The following is a 21,065-nucleotide window of genomic DNA, read 5'->3' on the forward strand; positions in this document are numbered from 1 at the left end:
GTCAGCGTCCACATGTCTTATTCACGCGCCGAATCGAGGCAGATGTATTTTTTCCGATCGGGAAACGGTCAAATTCTTCTGACTTGGTGCATTTCATTCAACTTTTCGAAATAGCCTTGGAAATGCCCCACCCCCGAAACCAATATCAACAAAGTATGTCGAGTTTTCTCCTCGCCCTGGTCAACGCCGTGCCTTCTATGGGACTTGGGCGGGTCACTCAGTTTCCCTGCGGTCTGTCCGGACCGTCCTCCCGCCTGCAGAGCCAGGACACCTCGCAACTCTGCCGTCACACGGAAATACACATTTTCCTGTTAACTACGTGAAATGATGCATACCTCTTCCAAGCACCAGTGCTCATTTAAAATAATGTAAGTTGCAGTACCTGCTCATCCTTGGTCAAATAAATACTTTGCAGGGATGAGAAGCAGTGGCGAAAAAAATAAATGGCTCATATCCTTTACTTAAATAATCCGGTAAAAGTCCTTCATTCAACGTGCGCCTCGAGTGAAAATATAAAAGAACTCGATATTAAATAGTCAAGTATCTATTTACTATAAATTCTTTACACAAGTATTTGAGTAAAAGTACTGGGTTTCCACCCCTGATCAGAAGTCAATCATAGTATAGTATTAAAACGTTCGCCTCACCCGGTGGAAAGGCTGTATTCATGGCTAACAATTGGAATTTTGACAGAGTCCTCTTAAAAACAGACATTTTCGGCTCAGTAATTCAAGTCTATGACAAACATGTGTGAACATGTGACTTCCGAAATACTTTAACTCGAGGCAAACTCTCCTCGTGCCAGAAAGTGTGTTTGTTTATAGAGTCAACATTACCTCTCTGTTCACATTTAAAAGGGCCGTTGCTTTCACTTCTGCACTGCTGTCTCACCGGTGGCCACCATGCGCTGAATGCCGTCCATACATGCCATCGCTAAAGAAATAAAGACTAAACAAAGGGAGGGGACATTATTATCAAACGTGTGGTGACATTTCCCCGGAGCTCCTCCCAACAATCTGTTTGCAAAACAAATGGTTGAGAAATTCCGTTGTCGTTTGTCGGTCATGTGTCTTATGAAACAAGAGTCAAGCGAGGGAGTGGACAAAATAGCAGCACAGAGCAGTATGAATATAGTTATTAAAAACATATAAGCGCTCAGATGCCATCGCGGAGGGGACATTCTGGCCGTGCACGCTGCCTTTTACAGAGCTCCGGTTGTCACAATGACCTGACAATAGTCTTTATTGACTGCAGCTGCATTCAGTGTCACATGTCGGCTGCTCCCTCGTCAAGCAGCTATTCTGTTGGTAATGGCAGTCATTATGCAATTGCGGGCAAATGAAGCAGCCGAAAGAAGGCTGACTAAATAAAACAAAAAAGTTTATTGTACTGTCAAGGATCCTCCTGACATGGGACCTTCTCTCGTCTCTATACATTTGAGTTTTTATAAATGCTTGAAATTGTCAGTGAAGGAGATATCCTATCCACAATGGAGCTTTTCATGTAATCTTCTGTGGTGTGCGACAGGCGTGGTTTAAGCAGCCACACCTGTCTGGGGTCTAAGTAATCGGGGGCCCGCGATCAGGGTGTCTGTGCGCCCGTTGCTCGTTAGACCAATCGACGGGCAACAGGTAAAACCCCCATCCCCCCCACACACACACACACAGGAGTGGAGCCCTTGTCGTGACATCGCTTCCATCTGCTCCCGGCTTGTTCCACCTTGCCCACTCGCCGCAATAAAATGTATGTGTTTTCAACCCCATCGCCTGTGTGTCGGAGGGCCGTGGATGCGCCAAATGCGAAAACTGCCTTCTTCAAATTATTTATTTATTTTGTGAACTCTCACCTATATTACCTGAATCATAAGTGAATCATCATTTTCCTCGTTATATTTTATATATATATATATATATATATATATATATATATATATATATATATATATAATATTCATATAACCTATGCTCACATTACTAGGAGGGTTGCTCTGTCCTTAAAGTTATTGATCTTCTATTTTCCAGCTCGTGAAGGCTGTACCACAATCCTTTGCTCCTCATCCGTGTGCAGAGATAAAACAATATGGTGTTCACGCGCATACTGGAGCGGTGGTCACAAGGCGAGGCCTTTTACGCTCAGCCTATATACAGTGTATCTGCTAATACCATCGTGCATCATGTTGTGGTCACTTGTACCAAGTACCCAGCTGTTATTAAATTTACGAAATGGACTTGGCAGAAATGTAATATAATATTCATATGCATGTTTTAATTAGTCTATAATCCCATGAAAATGAGAATTGTTGTGTTGACGTTACCTTAGAGTGAGACGTTTTTATCTACTTAGGGAGCGGGTACGCGTCCAAGGAGGCCGCCATGTTGCACCGCCATGTTCCTACAGTAGCCCAGGACGGACAAACCAAACGTTGGATCTAGTTAGGGACTTTTGCAAGTTTTGCAGTCACCCTCTCTTCCATGGGGGCCGCCATGTTGCACCGCCACGTGGAGGGACTTTCAGTTGGTTGCGATCTGCAACCTCACCACAAGATGCCACTGAATTCTACACACTGCACCTTTAAAGCTTTAAGACGTTGTACTTGAAATGATTTCTCTTCGCATTCATCTCATCCAATGAACCTGTACGCTCGCGAGGAGGCCCAAAAAATCTTCCAGACTGTTCCATTGTCATATCGGTTCTCTGCATTAGTGAGTTTTTTGTATTTATCTACGATCCCTGAACTGATCATTTGCAAAATCTAAGTGAAAATGCACTTAGTAATATTGATAAAAAATTAAAGACTTGTTAATATGTGGGATGACAGCATCTCCAGATATTTTGACGGTCGTATTGACTTAAATATGTCAAATTAATTTGCTCTCCCCAATCCAAACAACCACTCAAGCGTCATTATGTCACATCAGTTAATGGCTTCTTCAACCAACTCCCCAGCCAAAAAGTAAATACTGCCACCTACTGGACATGAGCTGATCTGCCTTGACAAAGCTTTTTTTGTCAAGGATATATATATATATATATATATATATATATATATATTTTTTTTTTTTTTTAATAATTCTCCAGCAAACACAAGAATAAAGAACCAGTGTTTTGTAAATAAGGGCTCCAAGAGCATTTCAACTACAGTAAGACGCCAGATGGTCTGGGATTTAAGATGCTGAAAGGCTTGGACAAAAAAAAGGACTGACCAAATTTTGATTCAGCTTGTGACCAACGTCACCATGTTTATTACCATTATATCAAACATCTCACCCCCATCATCCAAACCAGGTTTAAAAGAGGGTTTACACTTCCAGCCGTTCAACCATACTTTGATGCCAGTTTTCTCTAATGAATATGGACTGATGGTACAAGAAACATGTTTGTAACTGCCTATATCCATTCATATTTCATATTTCCCACTATTTTGAACATCAATAAGTCCAGAATGTAGAATAAAACCAGTAAACACCTAAACCACCTGAACCCTTGGGCGGCATATTACTGATGCCACCGTAGAATCCTCTAAATTTGGGACTAGTTTTGAACCTTAAATACTTAAGCAAACAAACATTTTACAGCACGGTTGGGATGTAAAATTTTATTCTTCGCAGAAATCTGTACATGAAGGTTTGGCCCTCAGGGTGTTTACATAGACAAGTGTAATGCGGACACAGACAGGTAGCACACTGAAGATCCAAGAGGAAGTGCTTTCCTTTACTCAAAACTGGACAGGAAGGTCAATACAATCTGCTTCAGTTTAGTGTCGGATGTCTCAGAGATCATGCCGTCGGCCCTGGAACAGATAAAACAGAATTGTATGTTACCGCGTGTGAATCCTCTAAAAAGGCAACAGCGGACACTTTGAGTCTTTCAAATTCTTACTTGATTGTGGTGAGCAGCTCTTGGTGCTGGCTGAGAACGTGCTGCAGGAAGGCCTTCTCGAACCTTGTGATCTTGCTGGGCTCCATCTTGTCCAGGTGACCTCTGACACCGGCATAGATGACTGTCACCTGCTCCTCGATGGCCATGGGGCCTAGAGGGAGAGACATGTGTTGCATGTTCCATTCAATAAATAAACTATAAAACCGCCTGTATGGGATGTTTTTAATACGGTTACTTCTTGTAAGAATCGTGGCAACAAAGTAATCAGGCAGTTACGGTCCAGTGATTTCGTCAAACCGAGGATGGGCACTCACAGTACTGTCCCTGTTTGAGCAGCTCAGTGAGCCTGACGCCCCTGTTCAGGAGCTGCTGGGTGGCGGCGTCCAGGTCAGAGCCGAACTGGGCGAAGGCGGCGACCTCACGGTACTGGGCCAGCTCCAGCTTCATAGTACCAGCCACCTGGGGAGGAGAGGGCCAGATCAGGCTCACAATGTTAAGAGCTGAAAAAGCAGAAAAGAGTTGTGTGTCACTTGAAAAGTCCTTTCATGGACACAGCTACTACTCTGGTTCACCTGCTTCATGGCCTTGGTCTGGGCAGCGGAGCCCACCCTGGACACAGACAGACCCACGTTGATGGCGGGGCGAATACCCTTGTAGAAAAGCTCGGTCTCCAAGAAGATCTAAGGAACAGCCAACATAAGAGGTCAGACCATGCCAAAACTGCATTCAGATAATGTGCTCGGTGGCATCCGCAAAAGACATTGCAACTTTTAACTAACCTGTCCATCTGTGATGGAGATGACATTGGTGGGAATGTAGGCGGACACGTCTCCGGCCTGGGTCTCGATGACGGGGAGGGCGGTGAGGGAGCCGCCTCCGAAGTTGTCGTTCATCTTGGCGGCTCTTTCCAGCAGACGGGAGTGCAGGTAGAACACGTCACCCGGGTAGGCCTCACGACCAGGAGGACGACGCAGCAGCAGAGACATCTGTCGGTAGGCAACGGCCTAAAAGGGGAAGATAAAAATGTCAGTTCCATTGTATTCAATGACTTTTTTTAAAAGACGTGCAAAATTTGGACGAACTTGCCACTATGAAGTCTGACAAGTAAAATGTTTTAAAGGGTTTAAATCGCAGCTTAGTTTAAAAGGGGACCTATTGTGAAAAACTCACTTTTTCAGTGCTTGTGCGCATACATTTGAGTCTCTGATGGGTCTACTAACTCTCACACTAAAACAAGACAACTCAAGTCTGTTTTTTTGTGAGCTGTCCATTTCAGAAAACATGTGGTGAAATGTGCCATTCAGATTGGCAGACCTCATCTCCATCATTTAGGGCTTCAGTAGCATTAGAACCACCCTCCATCTGAGAGGAACTCCACCCAGGATAAAAAAAGCGCCGCTGGAAAGACCAGCACAAATCTTTCAAAAGATGAATTAATACCAACTCTGTGTGAAGGAACTGCAGACGATGGAAATGTACGTATTTAAACAGTAATTCTGCTGTTTCTTTCTTAAAAAATAAAAATAGATCAAAAGGTATGCAGAAGATAGACTGTAGGCTGCTGTGCACGATCCACTGTGTTTTTCTCCAAACAAAACCAATAAAAATAGTGAGTTTTTATTGGAGCTGTATTGATTTTATTTCTTGACGTTTACACGAAACAAAAAATCCCTGCGTGCTGTGTCCCGGTGCCCCCTACACCACAAACTTGCAGAACGGCAACGAAAGTCTGCGCAAACTTTTGAATTAGGCCTTGTAAATCTAATGTGAGTGAAGATTCAGCAACTGGGTTGCATATTTATTGCCTCAAATTTGTTTAGAAACAAGATTTTGGTGGATGGATGAGGTGAAATCAGTGGTTTATGGAGTAAATACAATGGAACCCGGAAGTGAAGCTCAAAGCCCATTGGCTCACAGAACTGGGAGTGCCAGGAGGGTGGCTTCTCCCACTTAAACAGTCTATCAGGAGCACAATGGATTTAGAGGCATGTTAGAATGCATAATCTGAGTGGTAATTTCAGCAAAACTTCAAAAACATGTTTTGGGGACCCCAGAGACCTATGTTTACCTGTGTAAAAAGGAGCATAATAAGCGCTCTTTAACGCAACCCCCCTCACCTGCTTGGACAGATCGTCGTAGATGATCAGGGCGTGCTTGCCGTTGTCTCTGAAGTACTCTCCCATGGAGCAGCCGGAGTAGGGGGCCAGGTACTGCAGGGGAGCGGCATCGGAGGCCGTGGCGGAAACCACGATGGTGTACTTCATGGCATCCGCGTCGGTCAGCCTCTTCACCAGCTGAGCCACGGTGGATCTCTTCTGGCCAATGGCAACGTAGATACAGTACAGCTTCTTCTTCTCGTCGGTTCCGTCGTTGAAACGCTTCTGGTTGATGATGGTGTCGATGGCGATGGCAGTTTTGCTGTTTAACAGAGAGCAGTTAGAACAGTGGGACCTAATCCGTCACAGTTCAGCCCATCGTCTATACTGGACACAAGGTGGCACTCCTAATCAGCCATGAGGCAAGAATACATGAAGTATCATGTCTGACTTATTTCAAGCTTACCCAGTCTGTCTGTCACCAATGATCAGCTCACGCTGGCCTCTGCCGATGGGTACCAGGCTGTCTACGGCCTTGATGCCAGTCTGCATGGGCTCCCTCACAGAGATACGAGGGATGATGCCAGGAGCCTTCAGACCCACACGCCTACGGGTCGATGAGCCCAGAGGACCCTGAGGAGAGAGGGGGTTGGTCAGATGTCCTATAAATCCACCAAGTACAGAAGTGGCTTCTGGAGAATGTCTCATAAGGTCTATGTCGTGCCAATAAAGCTACGATTATATTAAAAAAAAAAATAATAATAATAATAATAAAATAAAAATAGTATAAAATAGTAAAAAATAGTAAAAATCTGCAGAGAATATTGTTCAGTCTTAGATCTGCTATGCTAGTAACTGAAGGGCTTTTTTTTTAACAAATTCTTTTTCAGAAAATAAGAATTAATGGCAAATTCTATTGAGATGCAATTGATAAGCCAATAACCAATTCAAACCTTTCCATCGATGGCGTTCCCAAGAGCATCAACCACACGGCCCAGCAGTTCATCTCCCACTGGAACATCCACAATGGCACCGGTCCTCTTCACAATGTCACCCTCCTTGATCAGCTTGTCGTTACCGAACACCACGACACCAACGTTGTCGGGCTCCAAGTTCAAAGACATACCCTGGAGAAGGGGTTCAAAACATGTTAGGGGAGCAATTATAACACAAATTGTTCCTTAAGCTCGTACAGAAACATGGTGCGACAAGAGTCGAGGAAAGCAATTTCAGTCTTCATTTAAGTCAATGATAAACTGCAAGAAATAATTATGCTCATTCTCAAAAAGGAGAATATTCAAGACTTAACACCAGACTTAAATACAGATTTGTCTGCAGAATTTTGTAGAGGCCCAACATCCATCCTCATGTACTTTACAAGACATTAAAATACCTTGAGCCCAGAGGAAAATTCCACCATCTCCTCTGCCTGGACATTTCTCAGCCCATAGACTCTGGCAATACCGTCACCAATTGACAGCACGCGGCCAGTTTCCTCCAGGTCGGCACTGGTGTCAGCGCCCAAGATCTTCTCTTCCAGGATGGAAGACACCTCGGCAGTGCCTATGCAAAAATAAATTACATATTTTATATTTCCCCCCCTTTCTGATGTATTAATCTTTTTAAACCTACTTTGTTTTGCACAACCCTTGGAGCTTGCCCTTTAAGATGTCACTGCACCATACATGTATAACTGCTTATGACAGCCTGCTTTAACAAATTCCCCATAAATTAGACAAACACAAAAGGCCTAATTATAAAAAAATAAAATAAATGCAACAATATGTTGGGTCACCGCAATGCCCGAGAGCATTGAACTGTCATTTAAAAATATGCGTATGACAGAGCAGGGATTCGAGGGCACCTTACAACTTGTGACCTTTATTCGTTACCATGTGCAAAGTGTGACCCCGGGAATAAAACGGCCTTTCCACAGAGATTTAAAATGTGGAGATTCGTCCGATGACATCAACTTGTTGGCCCTACACACCTGTCTTCTGCAGCCATGGTCTGTTGGTGTGGAGATGGTTGACCCCAACGCAGGCGGCCGGCAGGGTCTTGGAAACCTGGTTCATCGGCAGAGGATTTTTTTAAACGCATTAAAAACGGCAAATTGCATCGATGCACGTTAGCGCAAATGGAACTGCGGCGAGCGAGAAGACAAGAACCGTGCGCGGAGCCTGCGATGACGGTGGGAATCTGCGCCGTCGGGCTTCCTGACCTTCAGAGCGCGCCCCAGAGAACAGCTAGCCGGCTAGCATTAGCCTAGTTAGCTCGGGTCCTAACATTGACACGGCTGGGTGCGGACGTGATTAGGGCGGCGGGGGGCAGAGTCTGCGTCGAAACCGAAAAGTAATTATCACCAAGAGAAGTTAATGGATTTGGGGAGTCACGGTATTGAACGAAAAAAAAACAAAAAAACGCCTCCGTGCCAACGCGCGGACGCAGCTTCGGCGGCCCGTTACCCTTCACGCCGCAAGGCTCACACCGACGCGTCCCAACGCGGAAATACAGCCACCGCGTTGTCGGGCGTCCGGGATAAACACTCACAAACGCGGCCCTCCTGGGGAGGCTCCGGGCCAGGGCGGCTGCAACGCGCACGGAAAGCATCTCGTCGTGGGGGGTGGGTGTCGTGTCCTCCGGGTGGCAGCGACCTGCAGAGTGCGGCTGTAATGGCTGAACGAATGGCTCGCTCCGTGCTGCGGCTCTGACGCGACTGTGACGCGGGGTGCGCTCGGCCCGCTGCTGCCCCCTGCCGGAGAGGAGGAGGAGGAGGGCTTTACACACGCCCAGTCATTCGCCGCAGATGTCATGTTACGTGTGTATTGGAGCTGCCGTTCTGACACGTGTCTGTCCGTGTTTGAGTCGATGGAACTGTTTGTATGTGTGAACCCACGTGCATTTCAATATTTTTATTTTGTTTTATTTTTTTTAAGGTTAGATTTACTTCACCGCACATATGTTTCTTCCCGCGTTTATTTGAGGTGCAAGATTCAAGATTCAAGATTTTTATTTGTCGCATACATAAACATACTTTCATACATATATGCAGTGAAATGGAATGCAACGCACCCGGTGATAGCACACAATATGAAAAAAAATAAAAGTTAAAAAAAAAATCCTTTCTAATAGACCGACTAACTGACTCCTAAAACGTAATACAGTAAGTTGAATACTTATAGAATGAGATAAAGAATATATAGAATAAAATACAATAAAAATAAAATGATATAAAATGGAATAGATAGAGGGAATATCTACCTTTGGAGTTATCTAGGGTTATCTACCTTTATTTGTTTTGTGTGTGTGTGCGTGTGTATTAAAAACAATGTTTAAAAAAAAATCAGGTTTTCTTTACTTTTCTTTGTGTTTATACTTTAACTGCAATATTTGCATTTTTCTATTTATTTAAGGTTACGTTGCTCACATTTTGTGCCAATGTCAACGTGCGCGTCCCATGCCAAAATAGACATAGAGGCCGTACTGTAGAGCGTCGGTGTTGCCCAACAGCACACCCTTCTCAATGTCATATTCCCACGGCACTATATCGTACCGCGATCCTGTGAAAACGTCACAAAAAAAAACGTCACTTACATGTAAAACGGCGCTTATTACCGCGTCACACTACATCGGCATCCTGTGATGCTGGGTTGAACTGGTGAATTTGTACAACCTCGCAATTTCACTCTTGCGACACGCGAGATCATTTCCATGATTTTCTATTTTGCAAATGTAATTCAAACGTTTGTTTTGTTTTTCCCCCCCCCACGTCACACCCGTCGAGCTCCCCACCCTGACCTAGAGGCCCCAGGGAGCTGGGCCCGACGCGTAAATACCGCCGCCATCTTGGTGGGGTGTTCATTCGGCTCGCCGCGGCGTCGGGGGCGCGCCGAGAGCGCCGAGCACAAACATTTTGACGGTTTCTTAGAAATGGCGCAGTTTTTGTGCCACACGTGAAGGCGCACATCGTTGTAGGTAGAAAACGATGGATTGGGCGCAAAGCAGATAAACGTACATGTATAAAACGGCGATATGTGCACAGCGATGTATGAATAAAATCATTGTTATATATGATTTCGGTACTAAACGGCGCGGTGTGCAATCGTCCCGCTGCCCGGTCAGACACCGCGGGAAGATGGCGTCGCTATTGACGTATCGCCCCAGGCGGTTCCAATGGCGAAGGGGTCATTGGCGCTATATTCGTCCGCGCCTCGGAAATCGGCACATCGACGTCCCCGATTTCTCGAGCCGCGTTCCCTCGCCTCGGCTCGAGAAATCACAAGACACGCAGCGAGTGCGCGTTTACCTTGACAATTCGTGAACCCCACGAGCTACAGCACGCATGTCAACGTGCTGTTTCAAACGACACGGCGTGGTTTTTGAGATCGAGGCTGAACTTGTTTTTAAATCGTAAACAAACAAAAAAAACAAACAATGTAATGTGTGCGCCGCCGCGCGGCTGTGACGCCAGGGCCCGTCGCCTCGGCCAAAGCGCCCAGAAACCCCGAGTCGAACCGCCCCTCCTCTCCGAGCGTCCGCGCCTTCCCGAGCGGGGAGCCGGTGTGTCGTTTTGGGGGTTTTGTTTGTTGTTTTTTTTTCCTCTCTCTCTTTTCTTTCCACCGAGCTGATCGGAACGCAGCGCGCGTCGCACCCGCGCACGGCGTCGTCGGCAGCGCCCCCTACGCCGCGGGCGTGGAACGACCCCGCGGACGCTTTGTGAACGGTAGCGCCGCCGCCGAAGCCCGTGTGGTGCTAGCGGCGACGAGCGCTTGAATGTAGGTCCGCATGGGCTGCTCCGAACCTCCACACAACCCAAGACACGGATCCCAGGATGGTGTTAGTGCATGTCGGATATTTGGTTCTTCCTGTGTTCGGCTCAGTAAGAAACAGAGGTACAGTATCCACCCTTCGTATTGATTACAACAACAACCCCCCCCCCCCCCCCCCCCAAAAAAACCAACAACACGTGCCCTGTTTGTCTTAATTTTCACTGCAGCTGTTCGGGCAGCTAGCTAGGCGCGAGCTAACTGTTGTGTTAGCTCGCCTCGGCTAGCTGCCGCGACGCGATCGCGGAAACCCGAACGCCAACCGCTACCGGCGTGAAGCGAAGCTTTTTTTGTTTTTTTTTTTTTTGTTCTTTTAACCGAATCTGAATGTGCATAAACCGCCGAGTGTCGGTTGATCCGCGCCGTTATTTCGCTCGCCACGGGCGTGAGCCTCGTCGTTTGAAGAGCGGCTCGCTGGCTTTGCGGGCTCCGGCTACTTCCCGCGAGCGAGGAGCAAACGCTCCCCGTCCGAACGGGAGCGCGTCCAGGTCGGGGCGAGCGGACGCAGTTATCGAAACGACGTCCGCATTCGTGCCGTTTGCGACGCGCGCCGTTATTCGGAGATTTTGAAATTCATGAAATTGTTTTTTTTTTTATTCGATTTGCGGGCGTGTTTTCGCTCGGCGTTTACGTTGTTTGAAGCTTTAGACGCCGCAGGAATTAGACTGAGCCCGCCCCCCCCCCCCCCGCGAGTCGGTGTCAGGATGACGTCACCTGAAGATCATCCGCTGCTGCCAGCGTTCATGGATGGATGGATAAATAAATATGGATAAAGATGTAGTGGATATTTGACTAATTCCAGGGAGATTGCGATGTGACAGCAGCTCCCATCCAAACACCAGACAACAATAACAAAGTGATACGTTACATAAATAGTAAACAATTGGCAATATGCAATAAATAAATAGAAACGACCTAAAAAAAAAAAAATCAAACATTTGGCAACATCCAATAAACCTAAAAAAAAAAATTGAAGAAATGGCAGCTTACAATGAACCGAAAAAATAGCAACAACAACAAAAATTGTGAAATGTGGCGATTAGACAACAAACCCAAAAGTAAGCCAACCGGGAAATTCCCGCTGTCGACGGTTCACATTCTGTCAAAAACGAGAGAGAGTGCGAACCTGATCAACACAGGCGGGTGGAGCGCTGGGCGCCAAGCCCCGGGAAGTGTCCACGGATCGATTGCCCCGGCGTCTGCGTGTTATCCCCGCCGACACCCCAGACAAAAATGTCCACGGATCGCCCGGCGTCTGCGTTTCGTCCCGATCGGCGTGTCAACGGCTGTCCGGCTAAACACCAAACAAACAAACAAACGGAAAACAAACAGCGTCGCAAAGCTACGGTGCATCATTAACTTCACAGCAGTGGCATCAATAATTTCACTGTGCTTTTATTTCTGTTCTTATTCCCTGTTTCATAGTATCGAGGCTGGCTCTACATTCTGCATTTATCAGATCTTTGTCGTCCCCCCCATTGTGTAGCTAATGATCATCTGCTGCTGTGTGGTGTGGCGTGGCCTCTGCCTGTTCTCTGCATTTAGCTGTATTGTGAACCCCTTCTTCATTTCCTCTTTCCATCAGAAGACGACATTGGTATAAATAAGCAACCCCACCCCCTTCCCAACAATGTGTTCAGCCATAGATTCCCACCCCCCTCCCCGTGTAAATCAAGACTAAAAAAAAAAAAAGAGCTAACACCTTTTAAACCGGTGCACCTTTTTGTCTTTTTTTCTGTCAAATGGCTGTAGACATTTAGAGTTAAACATTTAGCCCCTTTCTAGGTGATCAGTTGAATGTCATTGTGTATCTCCCATCCAGTCTTGATAGACAACATGCTGTAAATTCCTGTAAAGTGGATACATTTTGCATGATTTCAAATTACCGCACATGCATTGAACACCAGAATTCGGCTCATCCTCCTTCTCTTCACACAAGGTGCATTGTACACGATTCAGATGGCGTTGAATTGAAACGATACAAAATTAAATTAAAAAAAATCTAAACGCGCGGGCCACGCGCACGCCGTGTTTTGATTCGCTAAAAATCCGCCATTCCGGCATATGCTCCTCTGCGACCCCAAAGACGATTAACCGTACACTGCACCTGCGCACAAACCTGCCATAACTGTCTCCATTTCTTTGTGTAATCCTTTGTTCCCCTTTTTCGCAAAATTTTAAAGCTTTGAAACACACTGAATAGCCGGGGCCGTTTGCCCTCTACGGCCAAATCCAAACCTTAAAGATAAGTCAACAAAAACACGCTCACTGGTGGTTCATCACGTCCCAATTTCCCCCCCACTAACATTCAGCCAAAATGCTATCCATTTCACAGGGATGCCTATCTCCTGCACTGCTACAGAGATCCTCTCTTAGTAATAACGTCTTTTTATTGTTTGGTTGTGGTTTCTCTTTACCTTTTTGTTCTGGTAATAGTACCTCAATGCATGGTCACATTTATGATTCATAGTTTTATTTTTTATTTTATTTTTTAAGTTTTTGGTTTGTTTTTTTTCGACATGGACTAGTGAAAATCCAATGTAATCTTTCTGTAGTAAAGATGTACCCTGCTGTACTGGAATCATGTGCTGTAGCCAACACGTCTTCTCATTGGATGCTGCTTTTTGTTCTTTTTAACCCTATATGGAGCATGGTGGGCCTTGCCTTCAGTCTACGTTGTTTATTTTTTTTGTTGCATGGATTATACTATTATTATTAAAAGATACAACAACTACAAAAAAAACCACAAATTCCACATATACTAATATTTTTCAATAAAGAATATAGTGTTTTTCCTAACCTTCAGTGTGCTTCTTGCTGATTTCCATTGATTGTCCTCCCCTTTCCCTTGTACCCAACCTGGTCCCCTCCTTCACCCCACCCACCCACCCCCACCCCCTCCCCCCCTCCCGCTGTGACAAAGATAGACGATTTCCACGCTTTCTTCATCACAGGGCCCGAATGAGTCTATCTGCTGTCAATTCACAGTGATTGTTTTCACTGAGACGCCTGAAAATGCAGTGTGCTACTTGACAGTCTAGACTTGAGCCTCTGACCAAGGGAAGCAAGGTCATCCTTTGTCTGCTCCGCTGTAGCTACGGCCGATCAAGCAGAAAACCTAAGACTTGTATTAACCAAACACCCTCCCCTCCCCCTCATTGTGTTAGAGCTCTGCTGCATTTTTCAAGCGTACTAGTAAATGCAATGTAGACTTTGCCTACTGTAGAGATTTCTACTGTTTCCATCAGACTGTGCCATGTCCTTTACACCATCAAAGCAGGTTCCAACCAATTGACACAAGTTGTTTTGCAGGAACAATACTCGCTGTATTTTACATTTAAAGGTTTAAAAACAAAAAATACTATTAGTTATGTCAGATTGGCATACCAGCACAGTAACATGAATCATATTTCTAACCGTAATGAAATTTCTCTTTGAAATGTTTTTTTTTTAAACAACCTCAGTCAGTTCTTAATTTATTGTTGAAAACGAGTCCGATCTTAATCAAGAGACATCTTTGTTGTCTGATCACAGTATTTTAAAAGACCACGGCACAAGCAGGCCTTGTCTTATTTCCCTCTGAAACTCAACAGCAGCCCATTTTCTCCGGCTGCCAAATAGCTGTGGTTAGGTGAGCAGAAAAAAAAAAAAAAAAAAAAGCATGGAAATGCATTCAAGCTATTTCCTCAACTTGTGGGTGTTGGGACGGGAGAACAGAGAACTGTGCTGTACAGAACAATAGACGGGTGAGGGAAAAAAACAAACAACTTATGATGTTAATGACTTTAAATTTCAAGTGTAGTAGCATAATGGCTTTGGTTAATGCAAGATCAACTGCACGGACTTGTTATTTAAACAATGACAATCTTTGCAGTAAAACGGTTGCGCTCTTGACTCAACTTGCAAGCTGCAGATTTGTCCAAGAACTCCTTTTATACGGATAGTCTCACGCCGACTCTCCTAGTCTGGTCCATTGTCTTCAGAACCAGAAGAACCCGGAGTAACAAACGGACGTGAGGCCGGAAAATATGTCGGCACGGCCAATAAAAAAAAAAAAAAATTCCAAAGTTCCCCGCTTGGCGAGGATTAAAATAATTTGTTTTTTTTTGTGGTACTTCTGCTTATCATCATTCCCCCACCACACAGAAGTATTTTTCACCATAGGTAAGAGTCAGGGCTTCATTAAGAATGCTACATCACACACACAGTGACACCACATTTCACCCAGAATTTAATTCCAGCTAATCTCGCCCTCAGCCGTCTGACGAGCTCTGCTTATCCTCCGCAGGGTCCCATTTCAACCGACAACAGCAGCAGCAGCACAGCCATGCTACCTCTTGTCGGCACTTCCAGTTAGGCCCTCAGGCCCCGCTGCCCATGGACTTCCCCATGCCTCACCCGGGGCAGCCCCAGTCAGGCATTAACCCCCACCTCGCGCCCCCGGGCCACCAGCATGGCCCTCCGCTCCACCCGCCCCTCAACCCCCTGCCAGCGCCCCAGTTCCAGGACATCCCCGCCCCCCCTTTCCTACCTCAGGCATTACACCAGCAATACCTCCTCCAGCAGCAAATCCTTGAGGCCCAGCACCGACACATCCTGCCGCCCTCCAGGTGCGCGCACGCACACACGCACGCACACACACACACACACACACACACACACACACACACACACACACGTACGTTTGACCCTCATGTGGGGAAGTGTAACGTGAAGACCTGACCCAATCTGCTGTCCAGAGAAGGGGTCGATATTCCATTTTGTGCCTCCTTGTTGTGTAATTTCTCTTTATTATTAAAAAACTATTATAATTCCTATAATGTATAGTGCTCCTAATTAAAGACGGCGAGTTGGCTTTAATAGTTTTTGGGTGTTTTTTTTTTTTTTGTTTGTTTGTTTTTGTTTTTTTTATCTCGCCCGAGCAGACGCACCCCAGAGAGAGGTCCACACCAGCCCCACAGACTGCGACCTGGGTATGAGTTCGCTCCCCCTCTCCACGTCCCTCCTCAACCTGTGGTCCAGCAGCCTCGCTACCTGGCCGAAGGAACAGATTGGTAAAATATATATCATATTATAAAAGAATTTGAGTTTTTTTTTTTTTTTTTAGGTTTGTTTTTTATTAGGATATGTGCATAAGGATATAGTTTAATGTGATGGTCCCCAATAGGATTCTTACATGCACACATACACACACAGTATATGTATATACTGTATATATCTATGTAATGTTTGTGCATGTGATTAAAAACAAACCACTTGTTTTCGTGGTTCCAGGGATCTGAGTGTGGATGCCGGACTGCCCCCGCACCAGTACCACCTCCATCCTCTGCCGCAGCACTATCAGCACTACTTGACTTCTCCCAGGATGCACCACTTCCGAGGGAACAACGCCTCAACACAAGTGGTGAGCCCCCGCCTCCCACCTCGGGCACCATCCAACTCGATGGCCGCCGGTGACGGCGTAACCCCCCCCGCGCGCGGCGTTCCTCGTATTAATCCTGACGGATTACCGCTCCCGTGGAATTAATTCACCGCGCTTTTGTCCGTCTGGTCCCAGGTCGTCCATGAGATCAGAAACTACCCGTACCCCCAGCTCCACCTGCTTGCACTGCAGAGCCTCAATCCCTCCCGCCACGCGTCCGCCGTCAGAGAGAGCTACGAGGTTTGTCCTGTGACCTCCTCCTCCTATTCCTCTTCTACTCCTCTTCCTCCTCCTCTTCTTCTTCCTCCTCTTTATGAGATGCACCTGTCCCCGGGCGTTTATCCCCGTGGCTCTGTGACCGACGCACTCGACGGCACGGGCAGAGCAGCAGATGTCCTTCACAACCGGTCGCTCTTTGTTCCGAGCAGCGCTCAATCCTCAGAAAGGATTGAACTCTCTGGCTCTTATTTTCGTACAGGGCGTTGAAAAAAAAAAGAAGTCCTTTTAAGGCACTTGAATTAAAAGCAAAACAAATCAAATTAAAATTCCCGATTCACATTTTCCTGCCTCCTCGCCTTGAGAGAGAGTTCCTGCGTCGCCGCTTCCCGCGGTGAAGACCGGAGCATTAATCCAGCTTTCTGCCTCACCTTTTATTGCTTTCCTCCTTTTTTTGTTTTTTTGTTTTTCTTTTTTCAAATTTCCTTCTAGGAACTTCTTCAGCTGGAGGACAGACTGGGCAGTGTGAACCGTGGAGCTGTCCAGACCACCATAGAGAGGTTCACTTTCCCACACAAGTATAAGAAGGTGAGAAACGAAGAGAAGGAAGGAGGAAAAAAGAAGAAAAAGATAAGAAAATGTGAAAAGAAAGAGGCGAACGAAGGGAAAAGCGGGACCGGGTGAGGGGCGGGAGCGAACGGCGCTGGAGGGAGCCGTCAGCGGCCGCGCTGAGACAGGGTTCGCCGGCAGATTAGCCAGACAGGTCTGCAGTGAGCACCGTCCGCGGCGAGCGATGACTCATCCAGCTCTCTGCAGATTTGGGTGTGAAATGAATTTTAAAGATTCCAAGTCGATGGAGAATACAACTACATTAGACACATTGGAAAAGGGTTGAGAGGACGGATGACTGAGAGCTACACTGGCGAGGTAATGGTGGCTTAACGCCTGGTCAGTGTTTTGAGAGTTGACACAAAAGGAGCATCAGAGTCATTTTGATGGTACACAGAGTTCTTGTTGCACTACGTCACTTGGGTGTTTGGGTACGAAACAGCGGGAAAAGTGCGTTGCGCTCAATGGCGTTATGTCATTTGCTTGATGTTTGGCTCTTGTAATTACCTTTTTTTTTTTTTTTTTTTGCTTGGTAGAGTTTATAAACAAATTTTTACCAGGCACCGAAGCCTCGCTCCCCAAGGCTCCGGCTCCCCCGGAGAGGAACCGTGGACTGAGTGCTCGCTGAAGCTGTGAGGTCCGTGCAAGCGGCGCCGTAACCTCTTGTGCGCACAGGCTGCAATTGAAACGTGACCGATAAGGTTCAAATTTGTCCGGTAAAATAAACGATTCTACGGCGGGCCGAGTTTAACGACTGCGGCGGCGTAAAAAGCGCGACTGCACCCGGAAACTGTTGGGGGGCGGGGGGCGCCAAACACCAGGAGTGACGTAGCGCCGCTTTGAGCGTGCGTCGGGGTGATGACCTGATGGATGAAAGCTGTGCTTACCTGCGCTGCGTTCCACAGAGAATACCACAGGACCTGAAGATGTGTCTGGACGACGAGGAGCTGGACACGGATGAGAAGTGCACCATCTGTCTGTCCATGCTGGAGGACGGAGAGGACGTCCGGTACGCACGCACTCCACTTACAGTTCATCTTAACAATAATAAAAAAACAAAAACAAATGCCAGCTGTGTGGATGACGGCTCAGCGATGTCAGCGGTTACCTTTTGTCCCGTCCCCCGTCCCCCGGAGGACGTCAAGGACGTTCATATCCCAGCGTTTCGGTGTTTGCTCCTCCGTACAAGAGGTTACTCTCGGTCGGGTTGTCCCGGTTTAGTTTTGCAGAGTGAACCGAATCAATTTCTCACGCCCTTCAACGCCCCGTTTATGAGTGCTCCGCTGTTATTTTTATTTTTTTATTATTTTTTTTAATCCGACCCGGCTCACGCCGCCTCATTGATGAAAGATCTGGTATATTCTGACGTCATCAACGTATTCAAACGCCTCGTTGAATAACGCAGTTATCTTTGTCTTCCCCGACGCGTGTTATCGCAAGTGCGGTCGGTTCAAATATCAAGGTTTGAAAAGGGGGTCGTTCATGTGCTGAGGGTGAGGACGGTAGTTGGAGGTTTGTCGTCAGCGCCTACAAAGTCCCACTGTGTGTGTGTGTGTGTGTGTGTGTGTGTGTGTGTGTGTGTGTGTGTGTGTGTGTGTGTGTGTGTGTGTGTGTGTGTGTGTGTGTGTGTGTGTGTGTGTGTGTGTGTGCGCCACACGTGCGCGCATGTGCGGCGACACGCGTTCCACCCAGTCGCTTTAGGAAGTCCCCGCCGGTCTGTTCCTCCGCGCACTCCGCCTCACACCTCGTTAAATGAAGCGAGTCGGCCCCCGAAGGAGGATTTTTAAAAGACACAGGTTTGTGAGTCACTGGTGGCGTTCGGGCTGTTTTGCGGCTGCATAATTGAGTTGAGTCACCGCGGTTCAATCGCAGCGTAATCCGGGGACAAGCGAGATTTCTCTATTTCTGACTCGGTGCTGCAGAGTCAAAGCTCTTTCTTGGGCGCTTACCAGTGCTGAGAATCCATACAAGTAGTGCATTTTTTTTTTTTTTTTAATCTGCTAAGATAGTGAGAGCACGGCTCCTGAAGCCAATGTTGTTTTTTGTTGTTGACGTATTTGCTGCTTCTTTTAAAATATATATATAAAAAAAAACCCCACTTATACATTCCTTCTGAAATGGCGCTGGAACTCAAAACCCCTTAAACATCGTGTTAACGCGACGTTTGCGACGTGAATCCGTATTTTCCTGAAATGGTCTAAACTCTTCCGTTTTCCCCTCTCCCCAGGAGATTACCCTGCATGCACCTCTTCCACCAGGCGTGCGTGGACCAGTGGCTGGCCACCAGCAGGAAGTGTCCGATCTGCAGAGTGGACATTGAGACCCAGCTGACCCCGGACAGTTGATGCCGCCCGTCCGCTCCTGCGACTTTGGATCTGGTCTTGTAATTCTTCTTCGTCGCCTTCCCCCCACCGCCCTCTGCCAAAACCCCACTTCCCCTCCGCATCACCCGACGAGCCTGCCTTCTGAGCCAGCCGGAGAAGACAACCAACGCGACAAGAGGGATCAACAAAGCACACTCACACACAGCACGGCGAGGGGAAAAGGGCCGACGCGTAGGTAAACGGATCGGTAGACGGACGGGCGGTCGAGCGGCCAACGTCGGCGGGGAAAAATGTCTGGACAGATGTGCTGAGGCGTCTCGCGGGCGCCGGCAGAGCACCCCGAAACCCCCCCACCCCCACCCCCACCCCCCACCCCGGGCTCTTGTGTGGCGTTACCGCGCGTCTGTTCCTCCCGATTCTGCCACTACCGTTCCCCGCCCCCAGGCCTGTGAGGGGGGAAAAAAACAACCCCTTTTGAGACTCTGCACTCCAGCCAAGCCCTCAGTACATCTGTACAGAACATTATCAAAAGATTAGCATGAGGTTGTATGGCGTGAACTCTTGTAGCTGAATGCTTGTGGTGTAATGGAGTATAGTACTGAATAAGTATTTGCAGAGTAACAGTGTTGTGTAGCAAGCAAAAAAAGCCTTTCGCTTTAAGAAATATGTACGTGAAATATAATATAACCACAGAGGGGGAAGGGGGCGATACATCTCCGGAAGTGAAGATATTCGGTATGTTAAGTCTTCATAGACATTAAAAAAGAGGGAGCTAGTCGTGTATAAAGGCCAAAAAAAAAAACAAAAAAAAACTCCTCCCGTCTAACATGGTTTTGGATTTACAGTTAGTAGATGCCATCCAAGTCGATGCTAAAAACCGCTAACTGCAGGCATGGCTTCCAGTGATGTGTGTAGTGTTGTAGTTGGGCCTCTCCACCCCTAGAGCAGAGGCCTCAGACGTGCATGCTGTATGGCGGGCTTGGGCTGTGTTGTTAATTGTGGAGCAGTAGAACCAGGGACTGTGTCTGTGCATGTGAAAAAAAACAAAAAACCCCGTATACTATGACTCTGACGATCCCACTCACCCATTAGAGAAGGACAAGAATGCACCCAAGACTCACCCCTCCCTCCCGTCCCACCCCCTACCCCCCATGCGCACACGCGCACACGCACACACACGCGCACACGCACGCACACACACACACACACACACAGACACACACAGACACACACACACACACACACAGACACACAGAGACCCATTCTGAGAAAGACCAAAGTTGCCCTCAGACACGGATCTCCGGTCCGGCTGCAGCACTTCTCTCCTGACGGTTCAGGTCGGGACTCGAACGCGCCCCCGCTCGCGGGGTCCGTGTCTAACAGCAACTCCTCTCCGTCGGCCCTCATCGGTGGCATGATCGTGATCACGAGGGGCTGGCATCGGCTTTGGGATGCAGTGCCTGAGTCTCGCCATTAGAGTGATAAAGTACGACATTTGTATTACCAGAACCTTATTGCCTATCGAACAAGCACATGTGATTTCTACATCCAGTGTATCAAATCGCCTCTGTTGTGTATTGGCACTGTTCATTTTCGATCTTAAGTTCCCATTGTTTGGAAAAAAAGACGTGCGTGGTGTTCCAGGGGAAAAGACAAGGTAGTTTGCCTACTATGTGTTGTAGAATGTGTATGA

The 21,065-nt window shown here is 47.1% G+C and overlaps 2 protein-coding genes across 4 annotated transcripts; one reads left to right on the forward strand and one right to left on the reverse strand.

Annotated features, from left to right (window-relative positions):
* Positions 1-3,207: 3,207 nt before the first annotated feature.
* LOC307232922 (ATP synthase subunit alpha, mitochondrial-like) lies at positions 3,208-8,684 on the reverse strand. Its single transcript, XM_080004134.1, has 11 exons — positions 8,526-8,684; positions 7,966-8,041; positions 7,369-7,538; positions 6,929-7,102; positions 6,442-6,608; positions 5,997-6,297; positions 4,659-4,883; positions 4,452-4,559; positions 4,194-4,338; positions 3,880-4,030; positions 3,208-3,790 (listed from the first exon to the last, which is right to left on the reverse strand). Exons 1-11 carry the CDS (start codon positions 8,583-8,585, stop codon positions 3,712-3,714), a joined length of 1,656 nt encoding a protein of 551 aa, XP_079860260.1. The 5' UTR covers positions 8,586-8,684; the 3' UTR covers positions 3,208-3,711.
* Positions 8,685-10,789: 2,105 nt separating this feature from the next.
* ark2cb (arkadia (RNF111) C-terminal like ring finger ubiquitin ligase 2Cb) lies at positions 10,790-21,065 on the forward strand (the record flags this gene model as incomplete). Of its 3 annotated transcripts, none has more annotated exons than XM_080003342.1 (8): positions 10,790-10,867; positions 15,090-15,411; positions 15,724-15,855; positions 16,076-16,205; positions 16,359-16,463; positions 16,932-17,027; positions 17,954-18,057; positions 19,276-21,065. In XM_080003342.1, the coding sequence occupies 8 exons, from the start codon at positions 10,807-10,809 to the stop codon at positions 19,391-19,393; spliced, it is 1,068 nt and encodes a 355-aa protein (XP_079859468.1). In that variant the 3' UTR covers positions 19,394-21,065. The 3 variants fall into 3 exon arrangements, with proteins under 3 accessions (XP_079859468.1, XP_079859467.1, XP_079859469.1); XM_080003341.1 differs by having other exon boundaries at positions 15,727-15,855; XM_080003343.1 differs by having other exon boundaries at positions 10,807-10,872; positions 15,113-15,411; positions 15,727-15,855.

The sequence above is a fragment of the Zeus faber genome (genome assembly GCF_960531495.2).
Source record: "Zeus faber genome assembly, chromosome: 7".
NCBI lineage: Eukaryota > Metazoa > Chordata > Actinopteri > Zeiformes > Zeidae > Zeus > Zeus faber.

Bases quoted from the DNA above. Each gene is read 5' to 3' on its own strand.
- LOC307232922 (XM_080004134.1), bottom strand. From the start codon at position 8,585: ATGCTTTCCGTGCGCGTTGCAGCCGCCCTGGCCCGGAGCCTCCCCAGG. The intron at 7,539-7,965 runs GTGTGTAGGGCC...ATTTTTGCATAG, and splicing joins ACCATGGCTGCAGAAGACAG to GCACTGCCGAGGTGTCTTCC. The intron at 3,791-3,879 runs GTAAGAATTTGA...TATCTGTTCCAG, and splicing joins GAGCTGCTCACCACAATCAA to GGCCGACGGCATGATCTCTG.